Source organism: Vulpes vulpes, chromosome 6, assembly GCF_048418805.1.
Source record: "Vulpes vulpes isolate BD-2025 chromosome 6, VulVul3, whole genome shotgun sequence".
Lineage (NCBI taxonomy): Eukaryota > Metazoa > Chordata > Mammalia > Carnivora > Canidae > Vulpes > Vulpes vulpes.
The window spans coordinates 24186045-24204606 of record NC_132785.1 but is presented as its reverse complement, the minus strand read 5'-3'; the positions used below and the strand labels follow the sequence as shown (position 1 = coordinate 24204606).

Here is an 18562-nt window from a genome sequence, read left to right as displayed (position 1 = left end):
TATTATCTGCCCCTACACAAACAACATGCATGAAGGATCTTAGCAACTTGTAAGGTAGATTACTGGTTGGAGACCTAATGGTTTTAGTACAAATGCCATTTTCTATTGTGGCAGTCATTCTCAATCATGATTGAGAACTCAGTTAAGGATTCAGTTAAAAGTTCTCACCCCAGGGAACTTTGAAACATCTCTGTGGTTAGGCATCATCTCAGTAGTCCAGTCAGAGAAGAATTTCTATTTCAGACATTAGTATTTTTTCAAAGGTTCCCAAGTGATTTCAATGGGCAGCCAAGATTGACAATCACAGTCTCAGTTAAGGAGAGAATGGGATACAATACAAGGACATAGTGTGTTTTCTCTGCAGATCAAGCAAAAATAAAAATATATCTAAGGCTACATGATTTTGTAGGATTGCATGAAAATATCCCTATGCAACATAATCCATTTAATTCTGCCTATGATCAACATTTAAAAATTATATATGTGTTAATCTATTAGTATTTTATATCATAATTACATAGAAAGCATTTGCATATATATTATATGCATATACAATATTGGATAAATTCTCACAGAAACTATATTTATATATATACACACATATATCACACATATACATGTATACGTACATGGATATATATTTAATATCACTGAGAATATTTTAGAATATATATAAATATATATGTTTTACTTATCTATTTCTCCATTCCCAATTATGTGTGGTTTTTTTTTTTTTTTTTGGCTTAACTCTTTGCACAAAACAAAAATATACCTAAATGAACTATTATTTAGGGGTCTATTGCTTCTGAACTAAAACTATTTGATAACACTGTAATTAAATCACCATAATCATTAGTTATAAGTATTTACTAGGTGTTACTATATACGTCACAGTGATTTTTAAAAACAGTTTATAAAAGAAGATAAAAAGTAAATGCATGTCTAGAAGACAATATACAGGGATGCCTGGGTGGCTCAGCAGTTGAGCGTCTCTGACTTTGACTCAAGGAGTGATCCTGGAGGCCCTGGGACCAAGTCCCACATAGGGCTCCCTGCTAGGAGCCTGCTTCTCCCTCTGCCTATGTCTCTGCCTCTCTCTCTGTGTGTTTCTCATAAATAAATAAATAAAATCTTAAAAAAATATAAGACAATATACATATTAATAATAAAATCTTAAAAAAATAGAAGACAATATACATATTAATTTAAAAATATTGAGACATCTGTAAGATAATAATTAGTAATATTATAATAATTTATTTGGTATACTTAAGTCAACAGAAATTTAAATGTATTATTATTCACTTAAAAATAAATATTCTCAAAATAAATAAATATTCCTACATTGACAAAAAGAAATATCATTTTTTACAAGCTAATACTTTTGGAATTATGCAATTAATGGAAAAAATACAAACAAAAAAAGCAACACTAAAAACTGCCTTTCTGTTATCTGTTAAAATATGTTCTCTTTAATTTGGAAAAGTTTAGGGCTTTGAATAAAGTTAGCAATATTTTATTTCTTTAAGGTTTTATCTGTTTATTTATTTAAGAGCAAGAGAGGGATCCCTGGGTGGCTCAGCGGTTTAGCGCCTCTCTTCAGCCCAGGGCATAATCCTGGAGTCCCAGGATCGAGTCCCATATTGGGCTCCCTGCATGGAGCCTGCTTTTCCCTCTGTCTGTGTCTCTACCTCCCTCTCTGTGTATGTCTCTCATGAATGAATAAATATAATATTAAAAAGAGAGAGAGATAGAGAGAAAGAGCACAAGCAGAGGAAGAAGAAGAAGCAGACTCCCCTGCTACGCAGGGAGCCTGACCTGGGGCTCAATCCCAGGACCCTGAGATAATGAGCTGACCCAAAGGCAGATACTTAACCAAGTGCCCCAAATTTAGCAATATTTTAAATGGATGATATTTAAATGGATGATATTAACAAGTGTAGAGAAAAGTTTCTTTTTTAGGAGAACAAAATAAATGTCTGGTTGTATTTACATGGATTATAGTAAAATAAATATTTTAAGGTAAATTATGTGAGTAAAATTAAATTTTACTTTTTTAAAGATTCATTTATTTGTTTTGAGAAAGAGAGAGAGAGAGAGAAAGTGAGCATGAATGGGGTGCAAGGCAGAAGGAGAGGGACAAGCAGACTCCGCACTAAGCACAGAGCCCAGTGTGGGGCTGGATCCCAAGCCCCTAGGATTATGACCTGAGCTGAAGTCAGGAGTCTGATGCTTAGCCCATTGATCCAACCAAGTGTCCCTCTAAAGGAAAATTTTACTAAATATTTTACAGCAGAGGTCTTAAGGAGAATAATATGTGCAGGCCCTATAGTTGAAAATATGTAAGTAATTATGTGTTTTCAAAAAGTATAATTTGGTAACATAAAACATTAAAAAGACATTTTGAGATTCTTTATCAGAAATAATCATTCAATTGAGACATGAAAATATGAGACATGAGACATGAGAAAATAAGACATACGAAAATATTTCAATTAAAGTATTTTTTAGTGCAGGCTTAGTATTGTTACTGAACAAAGCACAGAAAAATATTTTTACACTGTGAAGCTTTACTGCATCTGTAAGATAATTTTGATAAACATAAAGAAATTTAATGTATCATTCCAATTTTGAAATTATTCTGGTCCACTTATCATCACAGCTGCAAAATACACAAATCAGTCTGTAAGGCATCCAGTAAATCGGTGGCATTTTATATATTTACACTCTAGGACTGAAACATGTTTATAAAGTCAATCTCAAACAGTTAAAAAAACAAATCACAGATCAATGATTTTTATAGGATATATATTTGATTAAGTAGTTATTGGATTGTATTATAACTTGTAGTATGATACTCCAGAACCTATTTTGAAAGAGAACAATTACCTGTGTCTTTCCAAACCCAATAGAAATTTGTACTCAGACAGAAATATGCAAGTGGATGATTACCTTATCCCCATAAAAACACTCTCCACTCTTATTTTCAGATACCAAAAGCTTCTGGTTTTCCTTCCACCCATCTGGCCATTTCTTCTCTCTTTTGTTCTCTTTTCTTATAATTGATATTAAAGTCACTCAGGGCTAGATTCTGGTCTCTGTTACCTTCTCTCTTAATACTATTTTCTTAAGTGACCTTATCTGATTCTATGCCTTTAAATGCCATATCATTGCTGATATATCCAAAATTTAGACATGTACCTCCAACACTGACTTGAACTTTTGACATGTATTTTAAACAGCCTTTTAAAATGCCCCACTTGGGATCCCCGGGTGGCGCAGCGGTTTGGCGCCTGCCTTTGGCCCAGGGCGCGATCCTGGAGACCCGGGATCGAATCCCACATCAGGCTCCCGGTGCATGGAGCCTGCTTCTCCCTCCGCCTGTGTTTCTGCCTCTCTCTCTCTCTCTGTGACTATCATAAATAAATAAAAAATTAAAAAAAAAATTAAAATGCCCCACTTAGATGTCCAATAGCCCCTCAAACATGATATCTTCAAAATGTAGTTCTCAATTTTTTCATTCAATTCATCTGTCCATGAATCGTCCTTTGTATTAATATACTCCGATCCAATCCATTAGCGTGTTCTAACAACAAACATCCAGAATCAGAATAAATCTCAAATATTTCTACTCTTCTGTATTTATTCTTTAACCTACTAGTGCAAGCTACCATCTTCTCTTTTTTGGATAACTGCAATTTAACCACCTCTCTACTGCCACCCTAAAATTACCCCAATCCATTTGCTACAACACCACCAAAATAAGTATTGTGGTGATCATATCCCTCATTAATAAACACTTCAGTGATTTCCCTTTGCTCTTAGAAACAAAATCCAAATTCATTAGATTCATGCTAATATCTGGCCCTTTCTGATGGATAGATCCTTAAAAACTTCACCGATGTTTAATTTTGTCTTATTATAATTAATTATCATTGAGACATGTGAATGATTGTACAAGCTTCTGTAAAAAGCCCAAAAGATATATCCATATCCTTTGGAAATTTCCCCCAAATATTTAACATTTATTCATCTCTTCTGATTCCTACCTCTTACTTCGAGCTGTCTAAAGAAAGATCAACATCCAAAGATGCCCTTTGATTTTTGGCAATCACTGAGTCAGAACCATGTCCTCCCTATAAGTATCTATTTACTGATGTGTGTAAAATAGCATTCTTAAGTGCATATGTATGAGAGCTTTTGAAATCCTAATCAGTTACTTTAACCTTTGTTGAATTATAATTGTATGATATGTGTGAAGGACTTGCTCACTGTGAATAATGTACTTATTCCATTTTAGTTAATATTCATTGATCAATGTATATGAACTCAATGAGGGCAGGAACTTTGTTTGCCTTGTTCAACTCTGTGTTCTTGGCACTGCATCTTTGGTACTAAGAACAATTCTTGACACATAATAGACATTCAAATGAATGAGTGAATGAATGAATGAATGAACAATAAGTCATTTTATTTTCAGGTTTGTGTTAAAAGACAGTTCTCCAAAGGTCTCTCACATTTCTGTACAACTTTCCAGGAAGGCATTGACTGCCTAAAAGGATGTTAATATAATGGAAAGGCTAAAATAGAGAGAGTTCTTCTTTCCAAAGTGAAAGGCAGGCATGCTTAAATGCATGAAGATAATATCTCCTTCTGTAGTAAATAGTTTCTACCCCACTGCTATTGTGTGATAGGTTTATTGATCATTGTAAATTTATTTCCTTTCTCATAATACAATCCACTGCATGTTCAAGTTCCAACTGATCCTTGTCAAGGCAAAAAATGCATTAAACAAATTTAACAAGCAAGGGAGACTTTATTCAAGGCTATTGGCAACAGGGGAGAGAGGGCCAGAATTGAGGCTGAACTCAACCTCACCAAAACAAAGGGAGGAGGGTTTTTAAGAGCTCAGGTAGGAGAAAAAAAAAAAAAAAAAAGAGCTCAGATAGGTGCAGGGGATCATAGGCAACCTGTTTGCTAATTGGTCTTGCCCAAAGGTAAGGTAAATTTTCTATCGTCATGACAAGAGGTAGTTTTAGAACTTGAAGCAAGGTGCCAACTGATGTTAGGCTCTCAATATTTTCTTGAAGTTTACATTTCAAATTGAGAAAAAGGTCCTGGGTTTTTTTTTTAATTTTTTATTTATTTATGATAGTCACAGAGAGAGAGAGAGAGAGAGAGAGAGAGAGGCAGAGACACAGGCAGAGGGAGAAGCAGGCTCCATGCACCGGGAGCCCGACGTGGGATTCAATCCCAGGTCTCCAGGATCGCGCCTTGGGCCAAAGGCAGGCACCAAACCGCTGTGCCACCCAGGGATCCCAAGGTCCTGGGTTTTAACACAAGTGGGAGGCATTTAAAAAGATTTCCATATAGAAAGGACAGAGAAATAATGTACAATTACACGTTTTCTAAAATAAATGCTCTAAGGAAAATGAGGTCAGGGCCCTGGAAACAAGAAGAATCTTGTCTAAATTTTGGTCATGCTAAGAGAAATGGTAAGGTCATCTTGGTCATCCTCCTTGGGTCATCCTGTTGGAACTAGGGCTTGAAGAAGAAGAAGAAGAAAAGTGATATTCTGACTATTGCTGTTATTATATAGAGTAATGAACTATCTTTTTCCTCCGACCCAGGAATCTCATGTCTTCTACCAATATACGTAAATTAATGGCAGTCTAATTCATCAGCTGGCAAGTAGGGTAAAATCATAGACTCTTCAAAGCCTTTGACAATCAGACTTTGAACTTTGGAGGAAAATTTATCAGAATTTCTCTATATATAATGAAATCATTTCAGCCAATATTAACATGATATTTAAATATTTAGCAATTGTTAACATTTAAGAAAATTCATCCATAAAGAAGTGAATATAGTGGAAAAGCTATATACATATACATATATACATATACATATATACATATATGTATTATATATGTATATAATCCCCTTCCATTGATGACTCATTAATATGTCTTAATTGCTAATGTTTAGTGATTTCAGCTTATAATAAAAAACGCATCATTTTCTAACCTTTAGATCACTTTATCATGAAGTTACCAAGAAGCCAAAACACAGAAAATCCTACCCTGAATTTCAAATTGATAATATTGCATTGCTTTAAGGTAATATAGCTTAAAGTAATAAACTACTTCAAACTGCAGTATAGAAATGTTCTTCAAAAGTAGAGGCATAATATACAGCATTTCTGATGTTTTAGAATTTGCTTCTTCATAGAGATATAAATAAGAAAATTTATTTTCTTTTATAAAGTATCTAGATCTCATTTATTTTTAGTTCTATTTTTTCACTTTAATAAAAATGATATAATTAATAGTAAATAGTTTCTACCCCACTGCTATTGTGTGTGTTAGAGCCTACTCTGAATTACATCACAGTTTTTACTATTAATCTGATTTTTAAGAATCTCAGTGTGAAATAAATCCCATTTAGTTTTCATTTAATCTATGTTTTAGGTGTAACAGTACTCGAAGGTCCTATATATGCTGTGGGAGGCCATGATGGCTGGAGTTATCTGAACACCGTGGAGAGGTGGGACCCCCAGAGTCAGCAATGGACGTTTGTAGCCAGTATGTCCATTGCCCGAAGCACAGTGGGTGTAGCAGCGTTGAATGGCAAGTGAGTAGATTTTTATTCTTTTATCTGAAAAAAAAATTTTTTTTTGAAAAAAAATTTTTGAGTAAGTATTCTTTTAAAATAACTTTTAGTAATCTGACTCAATAAATATCTCTAAATATTTTAAGATTGGTATTTTTTTAAACTTGTCTTCTTGGATAATTGACAAAGACTGCATGTTGCTCTGGTTGTCTCTCCACATAAAACAAAACTAAAACTTCACATTAATTGCCAGTTAAAGCAGCATCAAATATGTTCCATGAGAATTATTTCCACTAAAGATCTGCATATTTACCTACTTTCTGGTAAAATTATCTGAAGAGCTTTCAAAATGTTATTCAAAATGTTACTAAAAGTTTGGTGCTTAGTCTATATTTTTTGCATGACTATACCTAGTGTGTTCACTTTCCACCATTTCCATTTCTGTAGCCCTAAATCAGGAATTCTCAGTCTCAATGCTGCTGAAATTTGGGGCCAGATAATCCTTTATTGGAAGTGAGGCTCTGTCCTGTGCATGGCTGGGTGTTCAGCAGAATTCTGGGCTTCTAGGCATTAGATACCAGCTCTACCTCTATCCCAGTGTGACAACCATAAAGTCTCCAGACATTGCCTAATATCCTGTGAGGATGACAAAACATGCTCCCTCTTACTCCCATGAGAACCTCCTGCCCTAAACAAAGTTAATAACACATTGGTCCTGGACAACTGCAAAAGTTTAATTAGTTAACCAAAAAGTCAACAAGAGAACACTACATCATAAATGTATCAACTAAAGGAACAGGGTGCCTGAATGGCTAAGTGGTTGAGCATCTGCCTTTGGCTCAGGTTGTGATCCCAGGAGTCCTGGAAGCGAGTCTCATATTGGATGTCCTGCAGGGAGACTGCTTCTCTCTCTGCCTATGTCTCTGCCTCTCTCTCTCTCTGTCTCATGGAAAAGTAACAAAATCTTTAAAAATAATAATAAAGGAAACAACTACCTCCCCTAGTGTTGAGTAACAAAAAGAAGAGATTATAATAATCAAGATACTAAAGTTTGTAGGTGGAACCTACGCAGTTGAAGCCCAGACATCTGCCATTGGGCCACTGGTTAGCTAGTGCTGGTATCTGGGATGGGAAAGAGGGACCCCTTAGCCTGGGACCTGAGCCCTGGGGAGAAGGTGCCAGTCAGCTGGTGCTGATGGTTCTGAGGGATCTCAATAAGGTTGATTTTTGCGTTAACAACTGCCACCTACAAAAAGAAAGAATGAGGTGATACTTATAGAAACACGAAACAAAAAGCAACAAGACGATCTCCCCAACCCCTAGTCTTTCAGTTTCCCTCTTCTATTCATTATTGCCAAAAATAGAACCAGGTGGCAAATCATAAAAATGGTTTGCAGAATTACATGTGCAACATCATGAAGTACAGTATAGAAGAGAGAAGTACAGTTTAGAAGAGACAAGGTGAGAATAACTTAATAATTTGCACATTCATCCTAAAATTCAAAATGTTCACCAGGGTAAAAAAAAAAAAAAAATTACCAGGATACAATCTGTTGGCTACTTTTCTTTCTTTTAACTTAATACTTGGAGATTCATTTTAACAATCACAAACAGGTCTTTCTTTTACTATTTTATCTATTGAGAATTAATTTTAAAAAGTTCCTTTTTCCATTATTCGAGTCCTTTAGTTTTGGGAAATATATTTTATTAGTATTCATGTTAGTGATTCTATGTGCATTTGAGCTCTGATTCCATAGCTATTAATTTCTTTTCTCCTCAGTAATTTATTTCTTTTCCACTTAACCTGAGACTTTTTTTTCTATGTCACAGATTCAGTTATTGTCATTTTGTTTGTGGGCTTTATTATTTTTAATGCAGATGAATTTTTTGCATTTTAATTTTCCTTACCTGATCTCGTTTGATAATTTTCTTTCTTATCTGCTTCATATCTATCTTATTTGAACTGAATGTGCTGTCTCAAATTCCTACTCTTAAATATTTTGTTCGAAGTTTAATTAATGTCCATATCCACTAATGTTTCAAAATCTATTTGATGAGAAAGGAAAAGTGGAGCAAAATCATCAAAAGCCAAAGCAAATTGCTACCTGTCAATTTAGTTTCATTTATTTTGGTTTGTTTGGTAAGCTATACTTCTAAAGCATAGATCTATGTATCAAGCTTTCTACTAGAACTGCCTTCAATACCAAATAACCTCTATAGACATTCTTGCTAGATTGTTTTTGGTAAAGCCATTAAGAAACATCCACAGTCCTATCATCACTGATGCTTTGGAAAACCATTGTGTAGGAAGGATAGGAGTTAAAATTATATGGATCTCTTTAAACCCACAGTGGTAGACTGCTATGTAAAAAAAGTGATGAGGCGTGTTCTTCCAATAGCTTCTTAATTATACTGAGATTTGTCAGAAAAGGAAATTGAAACTTCTCACTGACTCTCCACCCTATATCATTTAAAATTATCTGAAAGGAATATCTTAGAATTGTTTCTATGTGAATTAGGTACATCCCATTCCCCACTCTGTTACACATTTTAATAGCAATCATAGAAAATGTTTTTTTCATTTGTGTTAATATTTTCATTTTATTCATTTACTCTCAGTACACTAATTTTACTCAATGTATTCGTAACATTCTCATTAAAATATTTACTCATTAATAATATGTATTATTAACATCATTTTCTACCTATATTTATCCTTCCTTTTAAAAGGACTATTTTTCCTTAAGCATTACAATATTTTTATTTAAAAAGCAGTTAATTTGGATATTAATAGGAAAGCTTCACATTATTCAACATTAAGTATATTTTTTTAAAACTTTCTTGCAGGTGTATATTCACAAATAGTAAAACTTAGCATAATAAAATGATTATTTCTCTTGAATGTTAATGTTCATAATTCCTGTATAAGAAAGCATACGCCTTTGTGCCTTTATGCTTTTCCCAATATTTATTTATAAGTAATAGTCCATTTGTTTATTAGTAACTTTTCCTTACCACTTTCATTGATGCTAATGGATTCATTTCTTACTTTCTTTAGAAAATGTATATCTCATTAATAGAGTAAATTTGTTCAAAGGGATGACAAATATCATTACCCCTTCATTATATTATTCATTGATGCATTATTCTGTTATGTATTCTGTAACACACAAACACACTATCAAAGTTTTAATGCATTATTTTCCTTATTCTAAATTTCTAATAATTGCCTTACATTATAGCTTTGTGATCTTTCTCTAAAACTTTATTTTGAAATATAATAATACGTGTGTGTTTTGTTTTAAGTCTTTTCCAAACTCAATCAGAAGTAGGTAGGATAAAATCTAACAAATGAAAGATTTAATGGACAGTTTTACAGCACATTTTCACATGTTGTTATAAGTAAATTATATGTCCAATTTCTTCTAATGCCACCTTCAAATTGGCTTTTAAATTGGCTATACATGGGATTCATCATTCGGATTGTTTTCTTGTTCTTGTATTTTTTGGTCAGCTAGGTTATGTAATATAAGAAATCCTGTTTCACAATAATACCATTCTTCATAACAAATATCAGAGCGTCATAGTATTTAATCTTAGTTTTTAATTCCTGAAATTGTCACATTTTAACTGAGTACATTTTTCCCAAATTTAATCCTATTCTATGAAAATGTTTTAAATTATTTAAGTTTCAAACAATGTTTTTCCTTTAAATGAAAATTGTATAGCTCTCATTTGGGTATCTTTGTTTTCTACCTGGTGTGATTTAATGACCTCAAAATTCTGTGGTGTAATGACTGTCTATTAATGTCTAGCTGCTTTTCCTGTTTTACTCAGAGAGAAACATAATTACTAGAAAGTGATCTTTCACCTTCAGACTTATAGCAGGAAATTGTTTCAACATCACCCTCTGACAGTTGTTTATCTTTTTCTCATCTCTACTGAAGTGGTTTTTCCTCTTGTTTTGCTTTCATGTCTCACTAATGTGTCATGCTAACCTGACTTTTGCTTCTCTGAAGATGATTTTGAAAAATTTTCCCAATTAAGACAAATAAAAGCCAGTGAACAGCCCTCTTAAGTTTAGTTCTTTATAATACTGTTTGTGGAAAAATAAAAAATTGGTTCCTGGTTTAACATTAATGAATGTATTCTGATAAATTCAAGGGCAAAAATTATATTAATTTCAGGAAACATTTTGGTTCAGTCTTCCAAAAATACAGACTAAGCCAAATGGTAGTTATGTCATCTTATGCCAGGACAGCCAACAGACTTACTTGATAAGTGAAGGAAACCCAACAAAACAGTGATTGGTGTGATTGGCCATATACAATCTCAGACTCCCCAATGATCTGTACGAGTGATTCATTTTGTTTTTTTTCTTTGTTCTCTGCTTGATTCTTTTGAACTTCGTAGATTTAAAAAAAAAAATCTTTCTGGTTTGTTTCTCTTTTTTTCCTGAGTTAGCTCAAAAAGCAGATACTGATACTGTATGAGCATATCCATAAATAAGCTTAAATTTTAATATATGTATGTGACAGATCCTTTGAGAACTTGGGAAACAGACAAAAACAATTGGGTTTGCTTCATGATTCACCATGGCTAAACTGAGTATGCTTATTCAGTCAAAACCTCATGTTAATAATACTCATGGAGCAGTTGTAATGTCTGTGCAGCCAGAAACTCACACAGCTTAAAGAATCATAATGAGAGTCAGTGTCTGTTATTTTCTCCAGGACGTCCCAGTATCTAGCACAGTAACCTAAGCCTCAGGGGCTGTCATTTGCAAGGTACCTTCCAATAAAGACCCTATTTCTATTTTTGTATTCAAACTTTGATATTCTTTTTCTTAAAGATGGGAACCGAAATTGCATATGTTTTTATATGATAAGCAATTTGTATTAAAATTTTATTATCTTAGAGTCACACATAAGAAAATAAAACTGTTTGCGGAGTCTCACTTGGGACTAATAATACTCTCTGGAAGTTTGTAATTTCTCTCCTAGAAAAAAAAATTACATATATACATACATATACATATATATATATATGTATTTAAGTGGGACTTAACTGATTTATCAGATTTCCAGAAAGTGGGGGAGCATTGTAATGAAAAGGAATAATTTAGGTCAAGTCCCTGAGTGTGAAATGCAAACAGAAGGAGGAAAAGTTAAGTTTGTCACAGGAGAAACAATGGCCCAAAGGACTGGATAGAAAGACCCCAAGTCATACTGCAATTTAGCTAAGGTAAATATGTTATATAAAGTTCAGAAAGGACAGTGACGTGTTTGCATTTATAAAGATTACTCTGGCTGAAGAATAGTTGATAACTTTTTGAGAAAACTATACAATTATTGGTGTCTCATCACACTAGTAGACCGGATACAGTGTATCCCAGTAGTTCAAAGGGGTTATTTGACAAACCATGCCTCAGAACTAGAATGTAGAGCAACTGCAGACAAATCATTTGGGCTTCGTATTGAGCATGGCTGCTGCTAGATTCCTCTCAGTCTGGAATACAGTATCTTTCATGATTGAGATCCTACCTTCCTGCTCCAGTCTCCGCTCTTACCAACTCCTTCAACAGCCACCTTATGCTCCAGCCAAACTGAATGGCTCAGATTACTGGAACAAGCAGACATGGTCCACATACTTTTGTCCTTTCATAGATTCATCTTTCTACTTCGATTTCTTTTCCATTGTCTTTTCTCAATAACTCCTGGCTGTGCATTGCTCACCAAGCACTTAGTTTCTCTCATCAGATTTTTACCTGATCTTTGGATACTTCTGAAATCTCTCCAAAGTGACACAACTTCAGCCTAACACAACTCTGGTTCTCTATGTGCATTAAATTCCATGTGGCAAGATCAACTAGGAGGATTCAGTTTATTGCACTTGAGAAAAATAATGTCAGGAAGTATTAAAAATGCATTAAGATCTTCTTTTACCTAAGTAAAATGTAAATCATACAATTTATATTATTTTCCGTCATCCAAAGCCTAGTTTATTCTGTACTATTCCATATACATTTTTTTTTAACTTCACCCATTTAAAATTAATCTTTCCTTCTTTTGTGTCTCCAAGACACATGATTAATACTTTTCTCTGCCATTTGTCAATATCTTATTTCAGGGGAACTTAGGTGCTTTTTCTTTGACAAATTCTATAGATGAATCACCCTCTCTCAAGAATTGGAAACCAGTACTTAATTCATTAAAAAAAATTATAAACAGATACTGGCCATGGTGATATATCAAAGGAAACAGATCAAATCTGCCCTCATAGAACTTACACTATATTTTAGAGAAATAGGAGACAGTAAAGGAAGAAAATGAAGAATTGTAATAGGTCTAGTGTGGGAGCTGGCAGGGAAACATGGAGGGATGAGGGTAGTAGAGACCATTTCTACCAGGAGTTAGATCAGTGAATTCTACTAAGTTTTGGAATGTGGTTAATTGATCCAAATTACTGTGCATAATTACAAGTAGAGTTTTCTTCAGAAAATAAAATGGGCATGTTCTAATAAATAAAGATTGCTGTTTGCTATCAGACTTCCACACAAAACCTGCCTGCCAGCCATGTTACAATGTCAGCAACTCTCAAACTACATTTGCCACATGAATCAACATTCATAATAAGCAGGAACAAGAGCAATCATATAGCCCGTTGTAAGCTTACTGAAATTCTGCTCACTGTACTGTCAGATACCCTAAAAAGAACCTCTCAAGAAAAAGTTCAGTGAAGGGCAGATGCTGGAGTATTCTGACAGCAGTACTGACAAGACTTCTCTTGGGATTAGATTAAAGAGTTCTCTATCAATTGAGAAACAAAGAATCAGACAGAGTTCTGGATCCAGGGAGTTGCTTCAAAGGTTTTATATAGCAGGGGTTGTCGAATTCTTATATTTTTATTATGCAAGGAAAGGGATGTCTGAACATATTTTCTGAGTAACAATACAGTAAGTGAAAATTATATTTAATATCACAGACTTACTCAGCAAAACCTTCAAGTATGGAGACAATGGTATTGGAAGCACTTTCTGCAACAAACTAAAAGTGTAACTTCTCTGAGCTGCAGACTACTATCAGCAGCTGCAACGTTTTACCCAGGCTTTTTGCTTTTGCCTTTAAATTTTCCTAACCTCCTTCAGAAGGGTAGATTTGAGGCTTGCCCTCCTGTCTCCTTGTTTGGCTGCCTCTGGAATAAACCTTTGCTTTTCTGCATATGCCAAGTCTTGGTGACTGTCATGGCTGCACATGGGGCAGAAGAACTTGGGTTCAGTTACAAGCTTGGTGAGCTGGGCGGGAGCTCTTTGCCATGGTTTGTAGGTCCCCAGCTGCCAACAGGAGTCTGGTGATGAGTCTCAGCAGCAGCCTAGACTCTGTCCTAGGAACCATCCCAGCGAGTGGGGGTAGGGGGGATCCCTACTGTACCAAGGAAATGGTTTTGGTTTCAGTTTGAACAGACATCTCTTGATGAGTATTTCCTGTGCAACTGCAGGTGAATTTACTCTTTCCTTCCTCCCGCTTAATTTCACTTAGATTCTTCCAACCATTTGGCTGCCTCCGAATATGGGATTTTGGATCTCTTGACCTCCTTTTCTTGCTTAAGAAAGGCTGTCTAGAAAGCCATTTGGTTCAGCAGGTGACTCTTAGGGAGGAACCATAGCTCACAGAGATATTCTGAGCTTCATTTGGTTTGTTTATTGCTGCAGCATATGGTAAAAAAAAAAAAAAAAAAAAAAAAAAAAACAGCCTTATTCTCCCTGGAGAAGGGAGAATGACAGTTTGATCCCTGCATGCAACCCTTCCGGCTGTCTTCTCCAAGACTTAACAGTCTGGTGGTTTTGGGAGGTTCATTTTTGGTTTTTGTTTTGTTTTGTTTTGTTTTGTTTTGTTTTGTTTTGTTTTCAACACTGCTTGGCTACAATATTTATTAGACTCCAGAAAAAATGGCCAATTAACCACTCATTAATTGTGTACCAAATAAATTAGATCTGTGTGGTAAGGGACACCTGGGTGGCTCAGCAGTTGAGTGTCTGCCTTCAGCCCAGGACATGATCCTGGAGTTCCTGGGATCAAGTCCTACATCAGGCTTCCTGCATGGAGCCAGCTTCTCTCTCTGTCTGTGTCTCTATCTGTGTGTGTGTGTGTATGTGTGTGTGTGTGTGTGTGTCTCATGAATAAATAAATAAAATCTTAAAAAAATTATGCGGTAAAAGGGAGCTATTTGGAAAATGGACTTTAACATGCTGCTTGCATCTTGTTTGTATATTTGTATATGTCTCCACGTATATTGAGAATGTGACCTATTTTCTCTACTTCTGGATGGCATTGTTAAATTAATTTGTAAAGGAATTCTATTTATTCAATTTAAAGGTAAGTACTTACACCTATGATTTGGGAAAATAGTATTAAAGCTAAATCAATTTAAGGTTGTTTTAATTAAAATGGACATATTTTTAGAATTATCAGCATCACATGTGAAATTTTTATTCTGCTTCTGCTTACTGAAAGTTAAGTAAGCTCATGTTATCTCCATTGCAAAATTTGTCAGAAAAGAAAAACAAAACAAAACAACTTGGACTTTGCCTAATGCCTCATGAAGTTTTATGGGTAATCTAAAAAAAAAAATAAACAGAAGTAATTTTAATAAATGTAATTAAAACTACTGGAAATAAGAGACAATCATGTATGCAAGGGAAACGAGACTGGTTATTTAAAGAGGGAAAACTTATGACAAAATCTGAGTGTAAAAAGCGTAGCTCTAGAAGGTTTTTGAGAAGGAAACTTTTGGAAAGGAACTTTGTATGTGGTCCTGGCTCACTAAGCTTATGGAGATTAGTATGTAAAGTAGTTTATTAGAGAAAAGAAGGAAGCATAAGAGAGCGAGTTTGGGCAGAAGTTGAGCAAGGATACAGTATCACCAGAAGCCTTAACTAATTCTCTGAGGAGTTCCAAAACTTGGATTACCCTTCAGAACTATCCTAAATTCAGGCAAAAGGGCTGGACTTTGATAATAGTCATAAAATGTGACCACTTGGGCAGAGGGCATGCTCTTGGCCAGGCAGCTGTCTTCAGTCAGGGTGATCCCTGATGGCCACTGAGAGCTGAGGACTGTTGGCAGCATTCCTACAGCTCAGAATCCTTCATTCCTGATAGAGATTCTAGTCAGCACATCACAGCATCTAGCACAAGAACTCAGATTCATGCAATGCCTGGATGACCTTGTCTCAATCAGTATATATCAACATGGGAGATGACAGGAAGGAATAAAGGAGGAAATGCATACATTTTTTAAAAATCCATCCTGTTGGAATAAAGGAGTTTTAATATCAGAAGTGCACTAGTATAAAATTGGAATTTGATTTTTCTGTTAAGACGATTATTAAATCTTAATTATTGCTCTAAAATGTAAACAAAGGTTTTTCTTTAATCTGCCTTGAAAAAAATAAATTTCTATATTTTTGTCTTTATGAAGTCTTTCATTACTTCAAGTTGAATCTTCTCAATATTAAAAGAGCTAAGTTTGTTAACATCCAGTAACCCTCTGCATTTATCTTTAGAATCTCTTTTTGCCACCGTGGCTAAATAGATAATCATTAAGTTTTGTGATGATCTGTAATCTTATTTAAGCATGTGCTTAAAACCTCCTGATATTTCACAAACTTCCCAAAATTCAACTTCTAATGAAGTGCTTTGGATTATTTAGGCTTATTTCTTTGGAAAGTCAAATTACATGGGAAGCATTGTCAGATAAGTGATGATAATTCTTCTTAAGTTTTATTGTATGGTTGAATGTTATAACTGTTCCAGAAATTATACAAAATCCCTAAGGTTTTGATACATTATGGTATAACTGTCATCACTTGCAATTTTAATTATTAAAATGTTGTATGTCACAGAATTCCCTTGTCAATTCCACTGTAATGACAAATAATGGTCTCTGTTACTTTTAAGATCACAAAACAAAACTAAATTTTTAGAATTAATGGGAAAACTTTATTCAAAGAGACTCTTGTTTAGAACATGGCTGGTTTTCTAATGTTTGCTTTTCCAGAACAAGGGTATCTATTGCTTACAGAAATTTGGAAAGTATTTCTTTTTTTTTTTTTTTAAGATTTTATTTATTCATTCATGAGAGACACAGAGAGAGAGAGGCAGAGACACACAGGTAGAGGAAGAAGCAGGCTCCCTCCAAGCAGCCCCTTGTGGGACTTGATCCCAGATCCCAGGATCACACCCTGACCCGAAGGCAGATGCTCAACTGCTGAGCCACCCAGGTGTCCCGGGAAATATTTCTTTATAAACAAATATGAAACATTTGTCTTTTTCTCCCATGATCCTTCCAGAATTCAAAATTCTTAGCGTGTATTCTTATATTTTCATGACAATGTATTTATTTGCATAAATTCAATAAGAATCTGGGCTTCTGGGATCCCTGGGTGGCACAGCGGTTTGGCGCCTGCCTTTGGCCCAGGGCGCGATCCTGGAGACCGGGGATCGAATCCCACATCGGGATCCCGGTGCATGGAGCCTGCTTCTCCCTTTGCCTGTGTCTCTGCCTCTCTCTCTATCTCTCTGTGACTATCATAAATAAATAAAAAAAATTTAAAAAAAAAAAAAGAATCTGGGCTTCTTGTGACAGGACACAATTAGAAACCCTAGTTATTTTAGCAAGGCTTTGACTGGACAGTCATTTTTGAAGGAGATATTCATAGACTTAGATATGACCATATAGTTTTAAGGAACTAAGGTTGCCTTTATGTAGCCAATGGAGCCCCTTGGAAAAATTCTCCTGGTATTTTGTTTACAAGATTCCTAGCTGCCTTATCAGAGGAATAAAGATAATCACTTCCTGGTAGATACAGAAACCTCAGGCTATTTGGGGGACTTGTAGAAGACCTAAATCTATAGGTATTGCTGAAAAAGCCTGATAGCAATTATTTGGCTTGGCTTCTTAGCCTTGAGAGACTGAAATTCCTTATGAAAATTTCCAGTAAAGCAGACAAAAAATAAATAAATAAATAAATAAATAAATAAATAAATAAGAAAGAAAGAAAGAAAGAAAGAAAGAAAGAAAGAAAGAAAGAAAGAAAGAAAAGAAAAGGAAAAATAAAGAAAACTATATGGTCAATCACTATTCCTATTGTGCTTATGTAAATAATGTAGGCAAGTGTGTTAAAATTTGACTTATTTTACAAATAAATTAGTTTTAATTTGGCTAACTTTGGAAATGAGGGTGATTGTAGAATGAAATTGGGTTTCAGTAACATGACTTTGTGGATATTCTAGCTCAGATAGCTGTCTTTGAGTGTAAAAAACTGGACTGGATCCTGAATTCTTCTGGTCTTCTTAAATATCTGACAAAACTCTACAAACTAATGTTTCTGATTTTTTACCATCTTGACTTGGAATGGCCAAGAACTAAAACTGCTCTTTTTTTCTCCTGAAGCCTTGGAAAATGATGCTAAACAACTTAAGGTAAACTTCAGAGAAAAATTGCCACATGGTCCATGTTTAGACGAACTTCATGCCTATTGCTCTGCAGGACACTAAGGAAGTTCATCAAAGACATACAAATCACTGAATAAGTTTATTCTAGCCATCCCAATTTGATGGATCTTCCATTGGAAAGTCTAGACACTGAGATATTTATGGATGGAACAGTTTTATGGATCAAAGACAATGAAGAGCTGAACTTAGCAGTGACCCATCAGCTATTGTCCACTGATGAAGGCACACAAATTATACTGTTTGATAGCCCAAGGGAATAGTTAGGCAGATTAAGTTGCCGAGTTGGCAGTCCATCCAAAAATTCCAAAACCAATCTCTGTAATGATTTTAGTACCAGACACAGATGTACCTAAGTAACAACCCCGATATTCCTCAGGGGACCTCAGGAGAGCTAAGGAATGGGGTTTGGACACCATGCTGGCATTCAAAACAACTGT

At 34.8% G+C, this 18562-nt stretch overlaps 1 protein-coding gene across 1 annotated transcript in view; it reads left to right on the top strand.

The window, feature by feature from the left end:
* KLHL1 (kelch like family member 1) overlaps nucleotides 1-18562 on the top strand; it is a 353403-nt gene that overhangs the window by 308259 nt on the left and 26582 nt on the right. The window contains exon 8 of the mRNA XM_025987262.2: nucleotides 6471-6633. Within this exon, the coding sequence (XP_025843047.1) occupies nucleotides 6471-6633 (163 nt within the window). The remainder of the gene's footprint in view (nucleotides 1-6470; nucleotides 6634-18562) is intronic.